The sequence below is a fragment of the Myotis brandtii genome, unplaced genomic scaffold (genome assembly GCF_000412655.1).
Source record: "Myotis brandtii unplaced genomic scaffold, ASM41265v1 scaffold59, whole genome shotgun sequence".
Taxonomy (NCBI): domain Eukaryota; kingdom Metazoa; phylum Chordata; class Mammalia; order Chiroptera; family Vespertilionidae; genus Myotis; species Myotis brandtii.
In genome coordinates this window covers 5,388,637-5,408,740 of record NW_005370223.1, presented here as the reverse complement: position 1 = coordinate 5,408,740, position 20,104 = coordinate 5,388,637, and the positions used below count along the sequence as shown (strand labels likewise).

At 43.7% G+C, this 20,104-nt stretch overlaps 1 protein-coding gene across 4 annotated transcripts in view; it reads right to left on the bottom strand.

The window, feature by feature from the left end:
* The window catches only part of GRHL2 (grainyhead-like transcription factor 2), a 124,463-nt gene that overhangs the window by 35,837 nt on the left and 68,522 nt on the right, over positions 1-20,104 (bottom strand). For all 4 annotated transcript variants that reach the window (XM_005879276.2, XM_005879277.2, XM_014550261.1 and 1 more), the window contains exon 8: positions 9,975-10,069. In XM_005879276.2, the coding sequence (XP_005879338.1) occupies positions 9,975-10,069 (95 nt within the window). The remainder of the gene's footprint in view (positions 1-9,974; positions 10,070-20,104) is intronic.

Here is a 20,104-nt window from a genome sequence, read left to right as displayed (position 1 = left end):
CACAACGGTTTATGCATGTACGTTATAGAGCCCTACGCAGGATTCAGGTCAGAAACCACGGGTACTCTACATTCTAACAGAAGATCAAGCTGTTGATATCTTCAGTGAGATGCTTTGCAAAGATTACTCCTTCCACATATGAATTAACTCCAGCTTTATAGCTTTCCCTGCCATCCATTACCTTATAAAACTGAAACAAAGGCATGGCTTTGTTTAAGTTCAATACCAAAGACTCCAGCAAATGTTTACCTTTCCTTTATAAAGCGTCCATCACCTACACCACGCCCCAGCAAACACATAAAAATGCCATTTGCCCTGCTTCACAGTGTGTGTCCTGACCTTTTAAGACCCCTCCCAGGAGCCTGCCCCAGCCTCTGCTTTACTCTTGAGACTATGGAAGATGCCCTGTAATATCCTCTAACCGTCCATATATCTTCTCCAGACTAAAGAACCCATTTTCTCAGGCATTGTGCTTGGCAGACAGTGGGAGCCCAATAAACACAGATTAAATATTTTAGACCAAAAAACAAAACAAAAAACAACAATGCTGAGAGAGAGAGAGAGAGAGAGAGAGAGAGAAGGAAGGAGGGAACGAAATAATACATTTGGAACAATTTAATGGATCTGCCATGATTTGGTACTGAATTTGAAGTCAGCCTTTCAATCAGCATAACCTTATTTTCCACCCTGAGAGACTCAACAGTTCACGGTGTATGAGAAGGTTAGAACACCTACATTTTCTCCAATTTACCACCTTTCATAGGCCATAATCAAAGGACTGCCATTTCCACCCTCCCGTCTTTTGAGTGACTAAAATTGAGGTAATGAGGACAGAGAGGCTGTGTTTTCTATTCATTAGCAGCTGAGGGAGCAAAAAGCTCATCTGACTTGCTGGCCACTGGTTGCACCTTGAAAAGACAGCCCTGGGAAGAGAAAGGATTGGCCATTCGGTGAGAAAAGAAAGGAAGCCTGCCAGGGGTGGGGGATGGACTAGAAGGGGTCAATGAGGGAAAGAAGAGGGACATAGGTAATACTTTCAACAATAAAGATTTTTTAAAAATAATAATAAAGAAAGAAAGAAACCTGGACGCCATGTGGAAAAAGTAAGCAATCCTACATGGTAGCGCTAGTTCCGTCTCACAGCACCAAGCAGGTCATGACGTGAGCCCATCCAACGCCCTGTGACAGGCGGCCACGGGCATTGCAAGGCATCACGTCCACTTCATTTGCTTCCTTCGAGATGAATTTGCTTCCATAGAAGCGAGGTTTTAGTCCCAACATCCACTTTTATCTTCCTGCTCCTCCAGCTGACTCCTCTTAGCACATCCATGTTCGCATCCCTTACACTGGGTCTCGGATGGTTTATGCTATCTCCCTCAGTACTAGAGCAAAATCAGACCCAAAGGCAATAAAAAAAGGCAAAAATTTAAGGAAAATACGGCCCAGAGGTAATATCAGCATGTGTCCCCTCACCATGCATTTCCTCACAATGTCAAAACTTACATGAAATCTCCTTTGTAAATCCAATTCATTGAAAGCATCTAAAGCAGCGGTTCTCAACCTGTGGGTCGCGACCCCTTTGGCGGTGGAATGACCCTTTCACAGGGGTCGCCTAAAACCATCCTGTATATCAGATATTTATATTACGATTCATAACAGTAGCTACATTACAGTTATGAAGTAGCAACGAAAATAATTTTATGGTTGGGTCACAACATGAGGAACTGTATTTAAAGGGCCAGGAGGTTGAGAACCACTGATCTAAAGGAACCCAAAGTTAGAGGAATCTGCATATAAACATTGCTTATCCTATATATTAAAAGGCGAAATATGCAAATTGTCCCCTCGGGAGTTCGACTGTTTGCTATGATGTGTGCTGACCACCAGGGGGCGGTGCAGAATCAAGGAAGTCCCTGGCCGGCAGCTGGCAGCCAGGGGAAGGCCCCGATCGGCCCTAATTGCCAGCTAGGCCTAGGGACCCTACTCGTGCACAAATTCATGCACCGGGCCTCTAGTATATAAATATTTATTTTCAATTTACCAGCTTGGTGAATGTGGGTTTTGTTTATTGGATTTCTTAAGTTGCAAACATAAAGCAGATAGTCATTGTGTGCCCTCTGCAACCTTCATTTTCTCTGATAACAATCACTGTTCTTGCTTTGAAGTTTTTTATGCTGTGCTTCCTGCATAATATTGAAGAAAAAAAAAGAGTAAGGAATAGTCTTCCCTGTTCATAGCAGGAAAAATCATAAAAGAAAAGTATATGGAAATCACTTAAAAGTAAAAATCTGGACACTAGAGAAAGGAGCTAGCGATAAGTGGGGGAAATGGAGAATAAATGTGTAAAGGTTTGGAGAAAAAAATACTGGTATGTATCAATATGAGAAAGCATGCACTAATATTCAATTAATACAAAGAGTATTAATTGCAGTAATTCTGCAAATGAGATCATTAATGTTAGGCTAACACACACACACACACACACACACACACACTCAGTTGAAGATGGCAAGGAATCCTAATAGTCCTCACCCCCAAATCCACTCTGGTCAATAACATGTACTAGTATGATATCGACAGGTAATGTAATAGGGCAAACAAAGACATGGATGGGGAGAGGCCTGTGTGCTACAGGTGTTGGGCCAGCAAGGCCATCTTAGTGGGCAGGGGACAGACAGAGGGTGGCAAAAGCCGGGTGACTTGATTGAACTGCTTTGCTAAAGAAAATGGGGCTGTTTGTTTTCTTTCTTTCAGGAACTACATACGTTGTACCCTACAGATTTCTTTGAGAAAGAACATCATAGCATGTTTTGGCCTAAAAAGATTGCGGATTACCCTCTATTGAAGAAAAAAAAAAAAGAGTAAGGAATAGTCTTCCCTGTTCATAGCAGGAAAAACCATAAAAGAAAAGTATATGGAAATACACTTAAAGCATGGACTCTGGAGTCAGAGGGATGTGAATTCAAAGCCCACTTTTGCACTTGCCAATCACGCAGTGCCTGGTATGTAGAAAGTTGATACTTAGTGGAATGAGAATCTGAGATGCACAGGAAAATGATTCATGACATCGCTCAGCCTCTCTGCTCCCCACCCCATCCCATCCAGGTCTCAGTCATGCCTACCTCCAATCTTACCACAAAAATTTGTTAACAGGAATGAAAAAATATATATGCCTTATCTGTGTCCTTGGCCCTCTCTAAAATTGCAACAACTTCCTGCCTGAGAGTTCTCCCAAACCTCCAAATGCAGGAAGAACTTTTACCACTGATCTTGCAGAGCAGAGGGCTGGACTAGCCAATCCCCAAAGCCCCTCCTACAACTCAACACGGAGGACGGAAGGAGGGCAGGATAGGCCTCACCCCAGAGGGCAATGGCTCTCCTCCTGCAGGCAGAGGTGCTAGGCTAGATGGCAGCAAAGGATAACCCAGGAGAGAAAAAATTTCATATTACTGAATTATAATAGATTTTTTTAAAAATCTTAGAGACAGGGGGATGGGCCAGTAGTGGATTTCTTTGTTTGCTTGATGAGTTAGCGGAGCTGGTATAAGGGAGGAGGAGCATTTTCACTGACTCCAGAGCATCCCAAAAGGCTTGATGCAGAGGGACTAGAAAGGGGTTCATGGAAAGAAGTCTCCTTCTTGGGCAGTTCCTAAACCATGGGAGGGGTGAAGTGTAGAGAGGGGGAAATTGGTATGGTGTTCCAGCGAAAAGGCACAAAAAGGAAACTTGTTCCTCAAAGCACTAGGGAGCATCTCAGTGCTCCAGGAAGAATTCTCTGTGGCCACAGGAGAGAGGCCTGTGCAGCACACGGAGGTTCGCTTAAGCTTGAATTCATTGTGAACAGAGAAAATGCACTGGACAAAAAGAAGGGGCCCGGTTTCAAGAATCTGCTTGGAAATGTGTCATCGCAAAGAGAAAGCCCGCACTCGATGCCAGGAACCTGAGCTCACCGCTCTTCAATAACCCAATGGAGTCTTCCGTGGGAATTCCTCAACCTGGGGATTAGCGACCAATCGATCTACTTTGTAGGTGCCAGTGTTTGGCAAAGGGAAGAAAGAAAGTCTGCAATAACCCTGGGAATGGGAGTCATGTGAAAGAAGGTACCACAGCAGGGCTCCTGTTAGAAGCATATGGATGGAACCTTAATAATCTGTTGATGTCAATAATCTATTTTTTAAAATATATTTTATTGATTTTTTACAGAGAGGAAGGGAGAGGGATAGAGAGTTAGAAACATCGATGAGAGAGAAACATCGATCAGCTGCCTCCTGCACACCCCCTACTGGGGATGTGCCCACAACCAAGGTACATGCCCTTGACCGGAATCGAACCTGGGACCCTTCAGTCCGCAGGCCGCTGCTCTATCCACTGAGCCAAACCGGTTAGGGCTCAGTAATCTATTCTGATAATCCCTGCTTCCCTTCCAGCTGAGGAGAGTGAGGCTCAGCAGGGAGAAGTCACAAAGCCAGCCCTTCCGGGGCCAAGATGAGCACCCAGGTGCCTTTTCCTCTGTCACCTACTGCCGCCCATCCCCCATCAATTTCCAAGCTGTAACAGGGTGGACTGGGACTCCCAACCTTACCCACCTAGATGTCACCTGAGTCATTGCCAGGGACCCAGGGACACCTGTTCACACTACAGCAGCGTCCAGACCCTGGGGGAAATGTCCTGTTGGAGACTATTGCTGCTGCTCCTGTCATTGTGCAGGAAGACGGTGGCACAGCCAGCAGAACCGGTTCTGGGTGGAAGAACTCGGGGATAGCTCTGCCAGATTCGCGCTGCCATTGATACCAGAAATCAGTTCATTCCAAACCTCGTTTTAATTAATAGTTTTAACACCTTCCCAGGTCAAACTTTTTCCTTAAATAAACTAAACGATTAGAATTTCACATCCTTTCTTCTGTTCATGCTAAACGAGAGGTGAAAGTAAAATGTAGGTCAGCAAGAAAAGGAACACGTAGGAAGGTGCTCTGGAAAAATCAATTAGCTCTTGATGATGCATATGTAGTAAGAAAACCAAATACTGACTGTTGTTTGTTTTTTAAATAAACTTAAATATCCAAATAAAAACTATCCTTTCACACAGTCATCTTGGGAAGATATATGGTTTCTCAAATGACGCTGCTGTGGCTCAAATTCTATTTGTCGCATCTCTTCTGACACTGCCTTCTTCAAAGCCGGTCTTGTAGAAAAGTAATCTCATTCTTTAAATTAAATGTATTGGGGGGGCATTGGCTAATAGGATCATGTAAGTTTCAAGTGTACAAAGAAATCTCATTTTTAACCCTAAGGTGGGAATGTCCAACTGGTTGATGTGTATTTATATTTGGACCCAAGTGATTTCTGATGATTTTTAAAACATCTTCAAAGATCAAGATTGGACGCCATTATGGGCATTCAAAAGTATGTCACAGCTGCTCTCTTTCACAGTGCCAACCCAAGTCACGCTCTGGCCTGCTGCCAAAGGCCTGGCCAAAGGAACCAGGGAATGCTGGCGGGGATCCTGGTCCTGTTTCTCTCGGCTCTACTCTGTCAACCTCCATGTGTCACCACATTCCCCAACACAGAAAACCAGTGAAGATGTAAACTGCATATTTGGCTGTCTGAAGGGGTAGGATTGGGGCCTGGAAACTCAAATGTCCAGCAGGGCCAAGCAGAGAAAGTTCCAGAATGGTGAAGGCTAGAGAAAGCATTAAAGAGACTAGCCAGTACCTCACAAGAACCACTCGTGGCCTTGCAAACACTTGGGCTTATGGTTGCCGTATTCTTTAATCATCCAAAAGAATCTAGAAATCTAGATTAAAGTAACCTCCTGATTGTTAAATGTGGGCAAAAAAATTAAATTTTTGAAATAAAATATGTAAATGTATGTTACATATACATATTGTTCCGTGGCAAATTCTATTTGTCGCATCTCTTCTGACACTGCCTTCTTCAAAGCCGGTCTTGTAGAAAAGTAATCTCATTCTTTAAATTAAATGTATTGGGGGGGCATTGGCTAATAGGATCATGTAAGTTTCAAGTGTACAAAGAAATCTCATTTTTAACCCTAAGGTGGGAATGTCCAACTGGTTGATGTGTATTTATATTTGGACCCAAGTGATTTCTGATGATTTTTAAAACATCTTCAAAGATCAAGATTGGACGCCATTATGGGCATTCAAAAGTATGTCACAGCTGCTCTCTTTCACAGTGCCAACCCAAGTCACGCTCTGGCCTGCTGCCAAAGGCCTGGCCAAAGGAACCAGGGAATGCTGGCGGGGATCCTGGTCCTGTTTCTCTCGGCTCTACTCTGTCAACCTCCATGTGTCACCACATTCCCCAACACAGAAAACCAGTGAAGATGTAAACTGCATATTCGGCTGTCTGAGGGGGTAGGATTGAGGCCTGGAAACTCAAATGTCCACCAGGGCCAAGCAGAGAAAGTTCCAGAATGGTGAAAGCTAGAGAAAGCATTAAAGAGACTAGACAGTACCTCACAAGAACCACTGGTGGCCTTGCAAACACTTGGGCTTATGGTTGCCATATTCTTTAATCACCCCAAAGAATCTAGAAACCTAGATTAAAGTAACCTCCTGATTATTAAATGTGGGCAAAAAAATTAAATTTTTGAAATAAAATATGTAAATGTATGTTACATATACATATATGTTCCGTGGACCATATGAAGGCTGCAGGCCACAATTTGTGTCCTCTGGTCACACAAACCAAAGCATCACATGACACTGAATGGGACCCCAGCCCTGAAGACTACAAGAGATTTCTGTGTGGATGCTGCCAACAGGAACTCGAAAGCAAATTCAACTGCTCCTGAGAAGTCCATGATATGAAAATCACACACAATTTCACTGTGGGAGAAATGCCTTTTACTTCTTGTTTTGTTAAAAAAAAACTTTTTTACTCAACCACATGCTTTGTTTTATTCAGTCTGCTTATTATAAAACTAGAGGCCCGGTGCATGAAAATTCGTGCATTCGGAGGGGTTCCTGAGCCTGGTCAGGGGATCAAGCCTAAGCTGGCAGTCAGACCTCCCTCTGGCAGCCCAGGAGCCCTCGGGGGATGTCTGACTGACGGCTTATGTCTGGGCCCAAGCTGCAGTCAGACATCTTAGGCATTGCTGAGGAGAGTCTCCCGCCACCGCTGCTGCGCTCGCAGCCGTCAACCCGGCTTGTGGCTGAGCGGAGCTCCCCCTGTGGGAGCACCCTGACCACCATGGGGCAGCTCCTGCATTGAGCATCTGCCCCCTAGTGGTCAGTGCACATCATAGTGACTGGTCGTTCCCTGTCATTCCACCATTACTGTCAATTTGCATATTACCCTTTTATTATATAGGATCAATAATACTTTATTTTATTTTTTAAAGATTACTTTTTATTGACTTTTAGAGAGAGAGGAAGGGAGAAACAATGATATGAAAGCAAAACATTGATGGGCTGCCTCCTGCAACGTCCCCTATGGGCAATCCAGCCTGCAGCCCAGGCATGTGCCATGACAGGGAATGGAACCCAGGAACCTCATGGTGCACAGAATGATGCCCAACCAACCGAGTCACGGCGGCCAAGGCTAAAATCAGTAACATTTTAAAGAAATTCCTTAGGCTCTGCGAGTTGATGAAAAAAAATCTTCTTGGCCTCACTAATGAAACAGACTTGCTTTTTATGGTTTTTCTTTAAAAGCCTTTCCAGTCCTTTGGGGGAAATTATTAGAAACTATTTTTTGTATTACTTATTGGTTAACCCAGACTGCATACAATTGCAATAATCAAGTATTAGTAACTAAAATATATAGATTAAAGAAACAAGCAAATGTTGCTACAAGAAGCTTCTGTGAGCTAAACCTGTGATGCTGGAACAGCACACATGCTCCAACGTGTTCGAACAAGAGACGCAAGCTTCTGCCTCCGGGTGCGGCATGGAATTGTCTTAATGAGGCTGAAAGAGGGGTCAACTCCACCCAAATTCACTGCCTCGCCGTGGCACCTCAGCGCCTCCATCACTCAAGCTGTCCCTTCGGTTTTGGCGTTTTCTTTAAAGGGTCCCTACTGGCACATAACCATTAAGGCATTCACCCACTAGCACTCGTTAGCACAGGCTACACGGTAATGAACGTTAGGGCTGTGATTACAGCTCACATCGGTAGCTCCTTCATACTGACTGGCAAGGCGCTTCCGAGGATAGGACCCCAGTGTCTCCCCCGTGACTGTGAAGGGCCTGCCCCTCGCGCCCCTCACGCGCCGTGTGGTTATTGGTTCCCCTGCCCTCCCCAAGAGCACTGGATCTTCACACATCACACACCAGACTTGGCACGGCAGAGTTTATTTGGAAAGGTTTGTTTTGTTTAATTTTGTTTTGATTAAAGGAGCTGAGTGAGGCCTAGAGAGGTAAGATGACTTGCTAAGGATTCTAACCCCAGCCCGGCTGTGCCTTGCACGAAGCCTTTTCTTTGTCTAGCCCAGTACCCCAGCCTCTGAGAGAAGAGGACGAAGGGAAAGTCTGGGGCTTGAACAAGAAACTTTTTTAAAAATATATTTTTATTGATTTCAGAGAGGAAGGGAGAGGGAGATAAAGGTAGAAACATCAGTGATGAGAGAGTCATTGATCGGCTGCCTCCTGCATACCCCACACTGGGCCTGCAACCCAGGCATGTGCCCTGACCAGGAATAGAAATGTGACCTCCTGGTTCTTAAGTCAATGCTCAACCACTGAGCCACACCGGCCGGCCCTGGACAAGGAGCTTTAAATGGAGGTGAACGGACCCTAGAAGAAGCTTCCCTACAGTTCTGCGTTTGACCTGACTCCCCGCTGCTCTGAGGCCCACTTCCTTCTAGCTCCCTGGCACGCTCGCTGCTTGCCCATTTAAGTCACCTTTCTTGGGCCGAAAGCCAGTTTCATTTACATTGTTTTATACGTGAGCGGAATGAGACACTGAACAATTCATCTTCTTCCATAAGTCCTGCCCGCAAACTCAAATCCAGTTTCCTCTCTCACCCAGCCTTCCCCGCTTGCAGACAATAAAGCATTGAAGGGAGTTGTTTACACTGACCTTTTCATTAGTTTGAAGACAAAGTTGTGTAACGCCCTCCTAGATGGTACATAACTGAAGTACAAAACAAACTTAGGTTTCATCTGGAAACTTCTCTTTAGTGCAAAAGAAGGATCAAGAGTCAGAAGCTATACAACACAGAAAAAAAGAGTGCAGACAGAAGTTTGGAGTTTTCATGCACTCAGAGACTCCCGGCCCGAAAGCAAACGTGAGTACCGGCGAGTCTCACTTGTTCACTCTGTCAACGGCGGAACCCCCCCGGGCACACCTTGCTGGAGGCCTGACTCTTGCCCTTTTAAACCAGGCTGGCACCAGAGAGAGAGCGAGAAAGCTTAAGCAGTCAACAAGGAAAAAAACGGCTCAAGGTCACAGCGGTGGGGAACCTCGGGGAGTGAGTTCAGAGGCCTGTGGCCCTGCTTCCTGCCCCCTCCCTCCAGCAGGTTACACACTTGGAAGGAATCATGGGGTCAGGAGACATTCCCAGGCACGTACCTGTGAAGCATTAGCTCTGAACCCCTTCTCCCTGAAGAAGGCTGCAGTGAGAAGGGGTTCAGGAGAATCTATAGTGCAGGTTGGAAAGGTTTTGTGGCCACTCTTTGCCAGGCCCAAGGGCTAAAATGGAGCCTGGAGGCTTTGGAGGCATCCCGCAGGAGGCCACAGAGGCACAGGTACCCGTCCTTTTCTCCCCCCGCCCCCACCGTACCCCCCCCTTAAAAAGGCAATTTTGCTCCACAGAATTGAATGTGTGTGACTTCTAGAGAAAGATAATGGGTTCATTTCCTTTTGCTCTGGCTCAAGTTAACAGATCTTTCCCTACCTATAAAGCCTGTTGTAAAAAAAAAAAAAAAGAAAAAGAAAAAAAAATCACCTGCAAAGAAAGGGCACATTACTTAAAAGTCTGAACAATCAATCAGTGCTCCTTTTTCACTCACCTTGGCCTCCTCATTCACGTCCCAGGTGAAGGAAACCGCGTTATATGCAATCTCTTCAATGTTTCCAATCGTATTAAAGCTCTCCTTGTAATCCGCTGCAACGTTAGAAAAGGAAATGGTTTTAAGAATCAGAGTTACCCAGTGACATGGATAGAACTGTCATTTTTCCAATGGGGAAACTGAAACTTTGCCTCTTCTTCTAGCCGTTTCTATGGCAACAGCTACAGATTTATACTTGTTGATAGTCTTTCACTAATATTTATAAGAATGTAACCATGTTCCTCTATTAAAAAACTAAATCTTAGGTGAAGCAATGTGCCTAACTGATTTGCTCATTAGTGTCATTTTTTATTAGGTTTATAAAATTATGCTTTCCCTCCTGAGTCCCTTGTTTCCTACCCATTCCTTCTTGTATTCACTTTCTTGCCACTTAAGTTTGCTGGGAATGCCAGGGTATTCCATAGGGATTGTTTCGTAGAATAGAATATTCTGTTCATCAGCCAGGCAGTGTCATCAGGACTTCCGGAGGAAATTCCGGGAGAGGTTGAGGGAATCATACTCAGCTCAGTATCACCAAGGCCCTCTATTCTTTTATTTGTGTAGTACAGTACTTATTTATTGCTTTAATCCCTATTATCCACACCCACAAACACTAGCTATTAATAGCTATTAATGTATTCTTCTCTTTTTAAATTTTTTAAATTGATTTTTTAAAGGGAGAGGGGGAGAGAGAGAGAGAGAGAGAGAGAGAGGAAGAAAGAGAGAGAGAGAGAGAGAGAGAGAGAGAGAGATCAATGGGTCACCTCCTGCACTTGCCTAGACCAGTGATGGAATCTGCCACCCTTTGGTATATCGGACGACACTCCAACCAACTGAGCCACATCGGCCAGGGCATCTCTATATATAAAAGCCTAATATGCAAAGTGTCCCCTCAGGAGTTCAACCAACCAGGAGTTCAATTGCTCTCTGTGACGTGTGCTCACCAACAGGGGGTGGCATGGAATGAAGGAAGGCCCCAGCCAGCAGCCAGCAGCTGCTAGGGACCCTACCTGTGCAAGAATTTCATGCACTGGGCCTCTAGTATTCTTATAAGTTGTGTTGATTTGCCTGCATACATAGCTTTCATTTTCACAAATTGTACTGGGCTATGGGTAGGGTTGCCAGATTTAGCAAGTATTTGGGATATACTTATCCAAAAAAAAGTATTTGTTCTTCATCAAAAATTCAAATTTAACTGGGCACCCTGTATTTTATCTGGCAAGCCTCACTCTGGACCTTCCCAATCTAACTGCAGCTACATAGAATTTCATGGGGACCATCAGTCACAATTCACTCCCTCTCCTCAGAGATGGGCCTTTTGGTAGTCTAGCTCTCTGGTACCACAAACACAACTGTGATAAAAATCTCCATTGCTCACTGTCTCCACGGTCACGGCCTCAGTTGGCCTGCAGGTCTGGACATGATATTCCCAGTGTTACTGCTCACTACTTCCTGCGGTTTCTAGCTTATGGCTGCCATCTGAGGGTTTTTTCCTCCCTACTCTTGGCCTCCTTAGAAATGACATCCTACCTTAATTCTGTCCCTTGGGCACTACATAAACATTTGTCACATCCTGCTTGGCTGGCATCATGATACAACCCTTCTGCTTTTCTTTGAGGCCACGTTTATTCACAAACTGATCATCTAATCACCCATGTTCTTCCTCTCTAAGCCTCCACGATAACTTTTCTAAAATGAAACTATGACCATGAGCTTTTCATAATTTTTCCTAAGGCTAAATCTTTGACCATGACCTACCACATCCTTCTCGATTAGGCCCCGTACTCTTACTCTGTGCAGTCACAGCCCACCCCACACAGGGGGTCAGAGGAAGACTCAATTATGATGATATTTATAAAACAAATAGACCTCTTACAATTTCCCTTCTGAGTTAGGAGTTAGTTACTACAGCTGACTTCCAGGGTGTACAAAGTGTTCATTGTCTACAGAATCTGCCATGTTTCTGGTCAGATGGTTGTTTCCTCATCCCCTGTCCTGTGACATTGCCAGAACACTCCAGGGTGGTGGTGTTCCGAGTTCCCTATGCTAATGCTTTAAAATTTTGTAGTCTGTTTCCCTAAAGTTCACATATGTAATCATTTTAACTGTTTACTCCTCATTTGTCACAAAACCTAAATTCACGTCATCCTTCACCAAAACTGTAATTACTTTCTCTTATGAATACAACTCATTCTGTTTTGTGAATTAGGTTGAGAGTAGTACTCCTATTTGCTTTTTCTATCCATAATTCAAATAATAAGAAAAGAAAGTCCATAAAACCAACAAGCTGAAAATAATCCAGAATAGAACAAAGGCAGTTTGATTTTGTGTTTTGTTTTGTTTTAAATAAAACTCCTTATTCCTGGGACCCCTATTGATGGTTAATCACAGAAAAACCTACTTGGATGTGCTCCCCAGAATGGCCCTCCAGACTCACTCCCTAGAATGGCTCATGTCAGTCTAGACTCCAACAAGAATTCTATTTCTCACCAAATTTCTACTTTTGGGGCCAATCCCATGGGTACAAAGTGGTATCCTAATGATGTTATATTTGCATTTCTTCTACCAGTTATTTTTTTGTGTGCCGCAGAACTTTAGTCATTAGTGTATGTGTGTCATGAGATGAAAAAGGTTGAAAAATCACTGCTGTAAGCCATTCACCTACTACTGTGGGACTGTCAAGGTTTTCTAACTGGCTGAACACCGCATGCACACTGATGGTGCTTTGCCCACATGCACATTTGTCCAAGGAATGAAATGCTAATGGATGTATCTCCTGCTCTGAAAACTGTGTTAATGTGTCCTTTGGTGAGTGTTGCTTGCTTAAAGGTGTATGACTTATGGTATTAAAAACAGAAATTCAGCAACTTGGTGTTAAGCCTTCCTTAACTTAGTTCCTTAAGAAAGTTTCTCAAACCCAGGTTTTGTAAATGTTGGCAGCTACAACCAGTAGAAGCTATTTGTAATGAGCCGGTGCAATGAGCTGGGTTTCCTAGAGTTGCCATAACACATTACCACAAGCCTGGAGGTTTAGAACAATAGAAGTTTATTCTCTCACAGTTCTGGAGGCCAGAAGTTCCAAATCAAAGCGTTAGCAGGGTTGGCTCTTTCTGGAGGCTCTGAAAATTAATGGGCCCCACACTTCTCTCCTGGCTTCTGGTGGTTGCTGGCAATCCTTGTGTCCCCTGACTTGTAGATGCGTCCCTCTCATGCTACCGCTGTTCTCATGCTCTTCTCTCCTGTGCCTTTGGGTCTGTCTCCCTTCTCTTCTAAAAAATTGCCATTGAATTCAGAGTCCATCCTCATCAGGACAATCTCATCTTTAACTTAATTACATCTGTAAAGACCTTTTTTTCCTAAATAAGATCATATGTACAGGTTCTAGAAGTTAGAACATGAACATATCATTTTTGAGGGTCACCATTCAATCCCCTCCATCTGAGATTCCCTCTAATCATCGGGAAGTGATGTGATTTTAGTGAGTGATTTTTTTTGCATGCGAGCCACTATCACTGAAAAAGAATCACCCCACTTGAAAAGCATTGTACAGCACATAATTGTGACCATATCACATTTTGGATGGACTTGCTTTTCCTAAAAACAAGTGATGATGCCAATATAAAAGCTACATGTTTTGTAGACCGGTTTGTAAATATCTATATAATACTAACATCTACTTGGTGAGGATGGGGATATACATAGGAAAATGGCTGAGATGTTTCTATAGTAAAAACCAGCATGATGGAACAAAATTATCATCGGTTGAAATGGGTCTCTAAAAAAAAATGCATGCTAATTGAATCTGAGTTAAAAGGTAGTTTTTATTAACCTTAGTAATTTGCACACAAAGGGACAACCCAACAATGCATGACTAGCTTGAGTTATCAAGAAGAATAAAGCCCTGGGAAGAAGAAATGGGAGTTTGTCTAATGAAATAAAAATGAAGTCGATCTCATTGTTAAGTCATGTTGCGAGTGATAGAGTCCTCTATGGTTGTGTGTGTCCTTGGAATGTCAGAGCGAGGAGTAAGGGGATGCACGGCCATGTACATTCTCTGGGGCCTGTTAGGTGCCCCCAAAGACATAGGATGAGTCTCGATGCCTGTACCTTAGAGGCTTGAGTAGATGTTCTATAACAGTGCTTCTCAAATGTTGGGGTGCGTCAGATTCACCTGTAGGGCTTTGGGAAAATGCAGTTGTCTGGGCCCATTCCCAAAGATTCAGTATGTCTGGGATGTGGCAAAGAATTGGCCTTTCTCACAAGCTCCCAGGTGGGCGGATGCTGCCAGTCTGACGTCAGACCACACTTTGAGTAGCACAGTTCCAGGGCAAATTAAAATCACTGAATTGTTTGGGTGCATCCCATGGTCTTTTCTAAGTCTGTCGTTGAGGTCCTATACAAACCATCAATGAAGTCTATGTGACAGATTATTCTTCTCGATCCTTTCCCTCTGGGGTGGACACAAACACCCCATCTGGGAAGACGAGGCAATTAACTATGTGGTAGACTTGCATACTACCTGCTCCAAGAAGTCCGCTTGTTCTCAAGCCCGCAGTCCCATTCGAAAACAGTCATTCCTTTTGTAAGGGCATTGTCATCTCCTGACATTAAAATGCAAATACTCTTGGGATAATAAAAACTGCCACAAACTGAGAACTCACGGAGTGTCAAGCCTTTTACCAACGTGACCTCACCTGATCCCTACAACCCACCGTGCGGTGGGTATTAGCATCCTCCTCCTGCAGAGAAGTTGCTGCTTGCAGAAAACCAGGTGGCTGGTAGCAGGCCAACCTGTGAGATTTGAATCCGGGTCTGTTTGCTGCCAAAGGCCAAACTTTTAACCACTGCCTATATTTATCTTGCAAATCAAACAATACATCGTCACCAGATATTAACACCTTGTAGAGAAAAAATCACAGCACAGCCTCCATGGCAACCAGCTGGTAGAGAAATGCTGTGGAAAGTTCGATGGGGCAGAGAGACATTTTTGGATGATTGCAAATTCCTTCACAAAGGAGACTAGGTTGGGGTGCTGCACTGGAGAGAAGCAGAGAAAGCACCTCCATATCCTGCAGGCACCACAAAGACCCAAAGAAAAGTTCAAAAGCCAGCCCTTTGGGGAAAACAATGGGTGTTTCAGCAAAGGGCACTGAGCATGGGTGAATGCACGATGCTTTCATGTATGTTTCTGGCAAGTTACATTCTACACAGAATTATAGGATTGGGTTCCTTTTTAACTGTTACGGGCAGCATGATGGTAAATCATTTTGCTATCTTTTATTTTTTTCATTTTTTTGCATATGACCAGTGGTGTATGTGTGTGATTCTGGAATGCCGTCAAAGGAATTTTTAATGCTTTCCCCTTAATTAAGTTTCACATGCTGGGTAAATTATAACTACCCCCTTTTAATTATTTTTGTATATATTGCTGGAGATTAAAAGGAACGGTGTAATTAATATAAAAATTGCTTCTCTCCTGAAAGACGTGGATTCTGTCTGGACTAGTGAAATAATGAAGCTGGAATGCTGAAAACAGCTCAGGGCACTACTGCCAATTCTGAAGCCGAAAAAGAGTTTTTTAAAGCCAAGAACTCGGGGTGGTTTATATGTTTGAGAACTGGATATACAAGGAATCCACGTAGGGCGGCACCCAAAGCACAGGAAGAAAGGACGCTGGAGGGGAAGACACACGGACCTGGATTTAATTTCTGTCCTCCTCTCACCAAGCCCTGTGGCCTTCAGTGAGTTATGAACCTCTGAGTTTGTATTTCCTCATCACCAAAAGCGAGATAGTACCTAAGACAACAGACCCCACTAGTAACGTGGTGGATGACGGTCCTACTTTGCCCATCTCACCTGACCTCAACCATGTGGTCCTCTTTGTCTGTGAAGGTCACATGGGATCAGCTCAAACTCAGGAAACAGTGGAGGGTCATTCTAGGAGGATTCGCTCAGACTTGAAACTAAGGTGGAATAAATAAACCTTAGTCCAAGTAGGTTCTGAGACGTTTTTCAAACTCAAAAAAAGCAGCTCCTTAACACCTGAATGGCTCACAAGAAGTCTAATGAGTTACTTCCTTTAGAATGCTTTTCCCAAGCCAGAGGTCAATGTGTTTCCTTAAGTGTGTGGACACTTGAGCTGGGTTTTAGAGGCATTAAATGTATTTCCATCATTTGGTCCTGGCCCCGGAGCAAATAACAGGAACAGCACCAGTTTTTAAGGAGCTGAGTGTATATACTTCACAAACATTCGCTTGGACAATTCTGATAAGTAGCTTTTTAAATTATTCCTACTTTGTGGAGTAGGAAACATGTACCTTCCCTCCTAATTAATGGTCACTTAGTTTTAAGGGGCCAACCTCGGAGTGGAACCTAAGCAGTTCTGTCTACATACGAAGCCAGAGCCCTTGGATTTCCACGATAATACAACCTTACAAATGAGCACTTTTCCATACACAATCCGGAACTCTGATGGCAGAAATTATATGAAGACATAATCTGTGACTCATAGAATGTGACAGGAAAAAGGGTGACTCTTGATATTAAAGTAGGAGTTGATAATCTTATTACTAATGACTATCATATCCTCACAGATATCATTTAAGATGCAACCTTTTTTGGAATTTTCCCTTTAGGCTAAACCTAATATTTTATTTGGGTTTGATGCACCTGTTTCTAAAGAAGGAATTGTATGGGCCGATGTTACATCAATGTTGTATTAGTCATAATTTTAGAGTAAGATAAGCATTGTACATGGTAGCCCAGTACGGTGTTCCATGTACGTTAGTATTTTTATTCTATTTCATTTCATTTTTCAAAGAATGCTGATCCTGACTTGATTTCAAACTGACCAAAGTTCATTTCCTATGTGCAGACACACAAGCACACATGTATCTATATGTGCACTGTGGCTTCTAATGCTGAATTTAAATCAATGTGGATGGGCTTAAAACTAAGCTCTTTTTATTCGTCTATGCTACTCAGTGATATTTAACTTCATTCAAACCATTTTGTCTCTTCAAACTCTTTTGTCGCTTACAAATCATGCCTGATACTTTCTGATAGTCTGCTGAATGCATGAAGACATGGATAGTGCTTTGGTAATGAACTTATTCTTATACACTGCATGAACTGATCATGTTTTATTTCAGTTTTCCATTCTTCGTTTCACTAGTTGTATAGTAACACCCTCAGGGACTGGTGTGGGACAAGAAGTTACAGGCACAGGAGCAGAAGTTACTGTCCAAAGTGGCAATCAGCCATCCTCTCAGACCTACACACGGGGCTCCCTCCCTCTAGCACAATAGTGCCCAACCTCTTTCCACCCCAAATGATATTTCTAGAAACTGTAATAGTCCCCAGTTAAAGCAACACTAATTCATAGAAGAAAATTGAGTTCTTTCTCAAACGATGGTACTTTCTTAGTAATAGGAGTCTTGAAAATTGCCATTCTATGATAAGACACTCGATCGCCTCTCAAAGACCAAGTCTAGTGTCTGGCAGCCCTCCATGTTAGCAATAATTTTGAAACACATAAAGTTGTACTTTTGAGATGCAGGCAGAACAGATTTAAACAAAAGAAATGGCTTTTAGGTAGCGGGAGGGGCAGGACACAGACACATGACACGAACTGTAAACCCTCACATGGATTATCTTCCACTAAATTTGAACCACAGACTCAATCCCTTCACCTCCACTTCCCATTGCCTCAATTACCCCGGGCCGCCCAGCACCAGGCCACGCTGGGAACAGACATGGGTGGTGAGTCCGTTATGTGTGTGACGGGAGGGGGGTGTGGGAGGGGAGACTGCACTGCCTATTCTAGTTTGTTACATGAGTGCTTTTTGCTATTTGAATTACTCATGTTGCTATCCCTGTTTATTTCCCATTCATTATTAGAGGGTGGCGATATTATTTCAAAATTGAAATTCTAATTTTCTTAGATAGATTTCTTCAAGAAAATAACTTTGGCCCGGCTGGCGTGGCTCAGTGGTTGAGCATCGACCTATGAACCAGGAGGTCGTGGTTCAATTCCAGGTCAGGGCACATGCCTGGGTTGTGGGTTCAGTCCCCAATATGGGGCGTGCAGAAGGCAGCCAATCAATGATTCTCTCTCATCATTGATGTTCCATCTCTCTCCCTCTCCCTTCCCCCCCAAATCAATCATATATATATATGATAGTAACTTTGTCCTTCAAGGGAGGAAGCTGTTGCCGCTGTCAGGATTTTCCTTTGTAATGTTGACTGACCACAGCACCTGGGGGCTGTCAGTGTGAGTGCAACCCAACCAGCAGCCACCTCAGAAAAGCCGCAGCACCTCTCTAAGCTGGGGTGCTTCCCGATCTGCGAGGTGGAGATGGTACCAGCACCCACCCCGGGGCTCACTGAACAATGACGAGCCGCTCATTTACTGAGCGCTCAGTTCTTCCCAGACCTCGTCTTTTCGGAGAAACCGGTGGCGGCTCTGCATTCCTGGAGCCCCTTCAAAGAACTTTTTCCAGATTGGCTTCACCTTATTTTGGCTTCCATATCTCCAAGGGCTTAATTTAATTTGGGGAAAACTTTCTCTTGGCAAGTTTGAGATTTTGTAAACAAAAAGGAAAAACTTTAGGTTTGCCTGTGTTCACACTTGGGGGTGTTGCGAAGACGTAAAGCTTGTTCCTGTTGAAAGGGGCGGTGAGAGAGGCCCCCCGGTGAATGCTGGAGGGCGGCCGAGACCACCAGCTCTGCGGTTCTGTTCAGTAAGCAGATGAGTCTCATGAAACCATCAGACTCTGCCTCCAGGTACCATTTGTAATTTTTCAAGCCAACCGAACAGTACTAAAAAAATGTGAGATCGCCCTAACTGGTTTGGCTCAGTGGATAGAGCGTCGGCCTGTGGACTGAAGGGTCCCAGGTTTGATTCCGGTCAAGGGCATGTACCTTGGTTCTGGGCACATCCCCAGTAGGGGGTGTGCAGGAGGCAGCTGATCGATGTTTCTCTCTCATCGATGTTTCTAACTCTCTATCCCTCTCCCTTCCTCTCTGTAAAAAATCAATAAAATATATATATTTTTTAAAAAATGTGAGATCGTCAGGTTATTTGTTGTTTCATTAAAATGAATCAACGAAGAAGGAAAATAATTGGGCCCCAAGCAAAACACATGAAATCAAATGAAAGCCTAGGTTATGTGTTTGCGATGAAAGAATGATCTTATATAGCTAACGAGAAAGGAAAAGTCCCACCAATTAGGGGGGAAAGAATGTGGTGTCCAGTAAATGTGAAAAAAGCGATGGAAGACAGGAATAAACATTTTACAGTTTTAAATACGGTGGATCTATGAAGTGGTTTTAGGGGTGTGTGTGTGTGTGTGTGTGCGTGTGTGTGGGTGAATTTTGAAAGCTCATATTCAAAACCAGTATCTCTTTAAGGGACTATTTCACCCTCTCATTAAAACAGATTCTCAGAGGGGCCTGCCACCATCCTCTCTGGAACATTCCTTCTGTTTAACTATTCAGGGTTTTTAAATCATCAGCAGAAAAGAAACCATTTAGCAGAAAAAGGTTTATTAAATAATAACGTCCTGGAACCAGATAAACACACTTCCCAGGAGCAGTAAGAAAAATGGTAAGTGAGCACATTCATTGTAATATTTAATTTCTAAATCTAGCTAAAAACTTTTTTTGATAATTGGCTTTTAAACAATTTCTACTGTTTGCTTCGGGAAAACAATAATAATTTCTAGTTACATTAAAAAAGAGTAATTTCACCCTGGCCGGTTGGCTTATTTGGGCTTAGTCACCCTGTGCATTGAAAGGTCACTGGTTTGATTCCCAGTAAGGGCACAGGCATGGGTTGCAACTCGATCCCCGATCCCCAGTAGGGGGAGTGTGGGAGGCAGTGGATCAATGTTTTGCTCTCACATCAATGTTTCTCTCTCTTTCTCTCCCTTTCTCTCTAAAAAAAAATCAATAAAAGATATTCTTTTACACTGGGAAGACTGGGGGCGTTAAGAGATCAATCGAAGGACTTACATGTATGCATATAAGCATAACCAATGGACACAAGACACTGGGGGGCGGGGGGGGGGGGGGGGAGGGCGGGGGGGGGG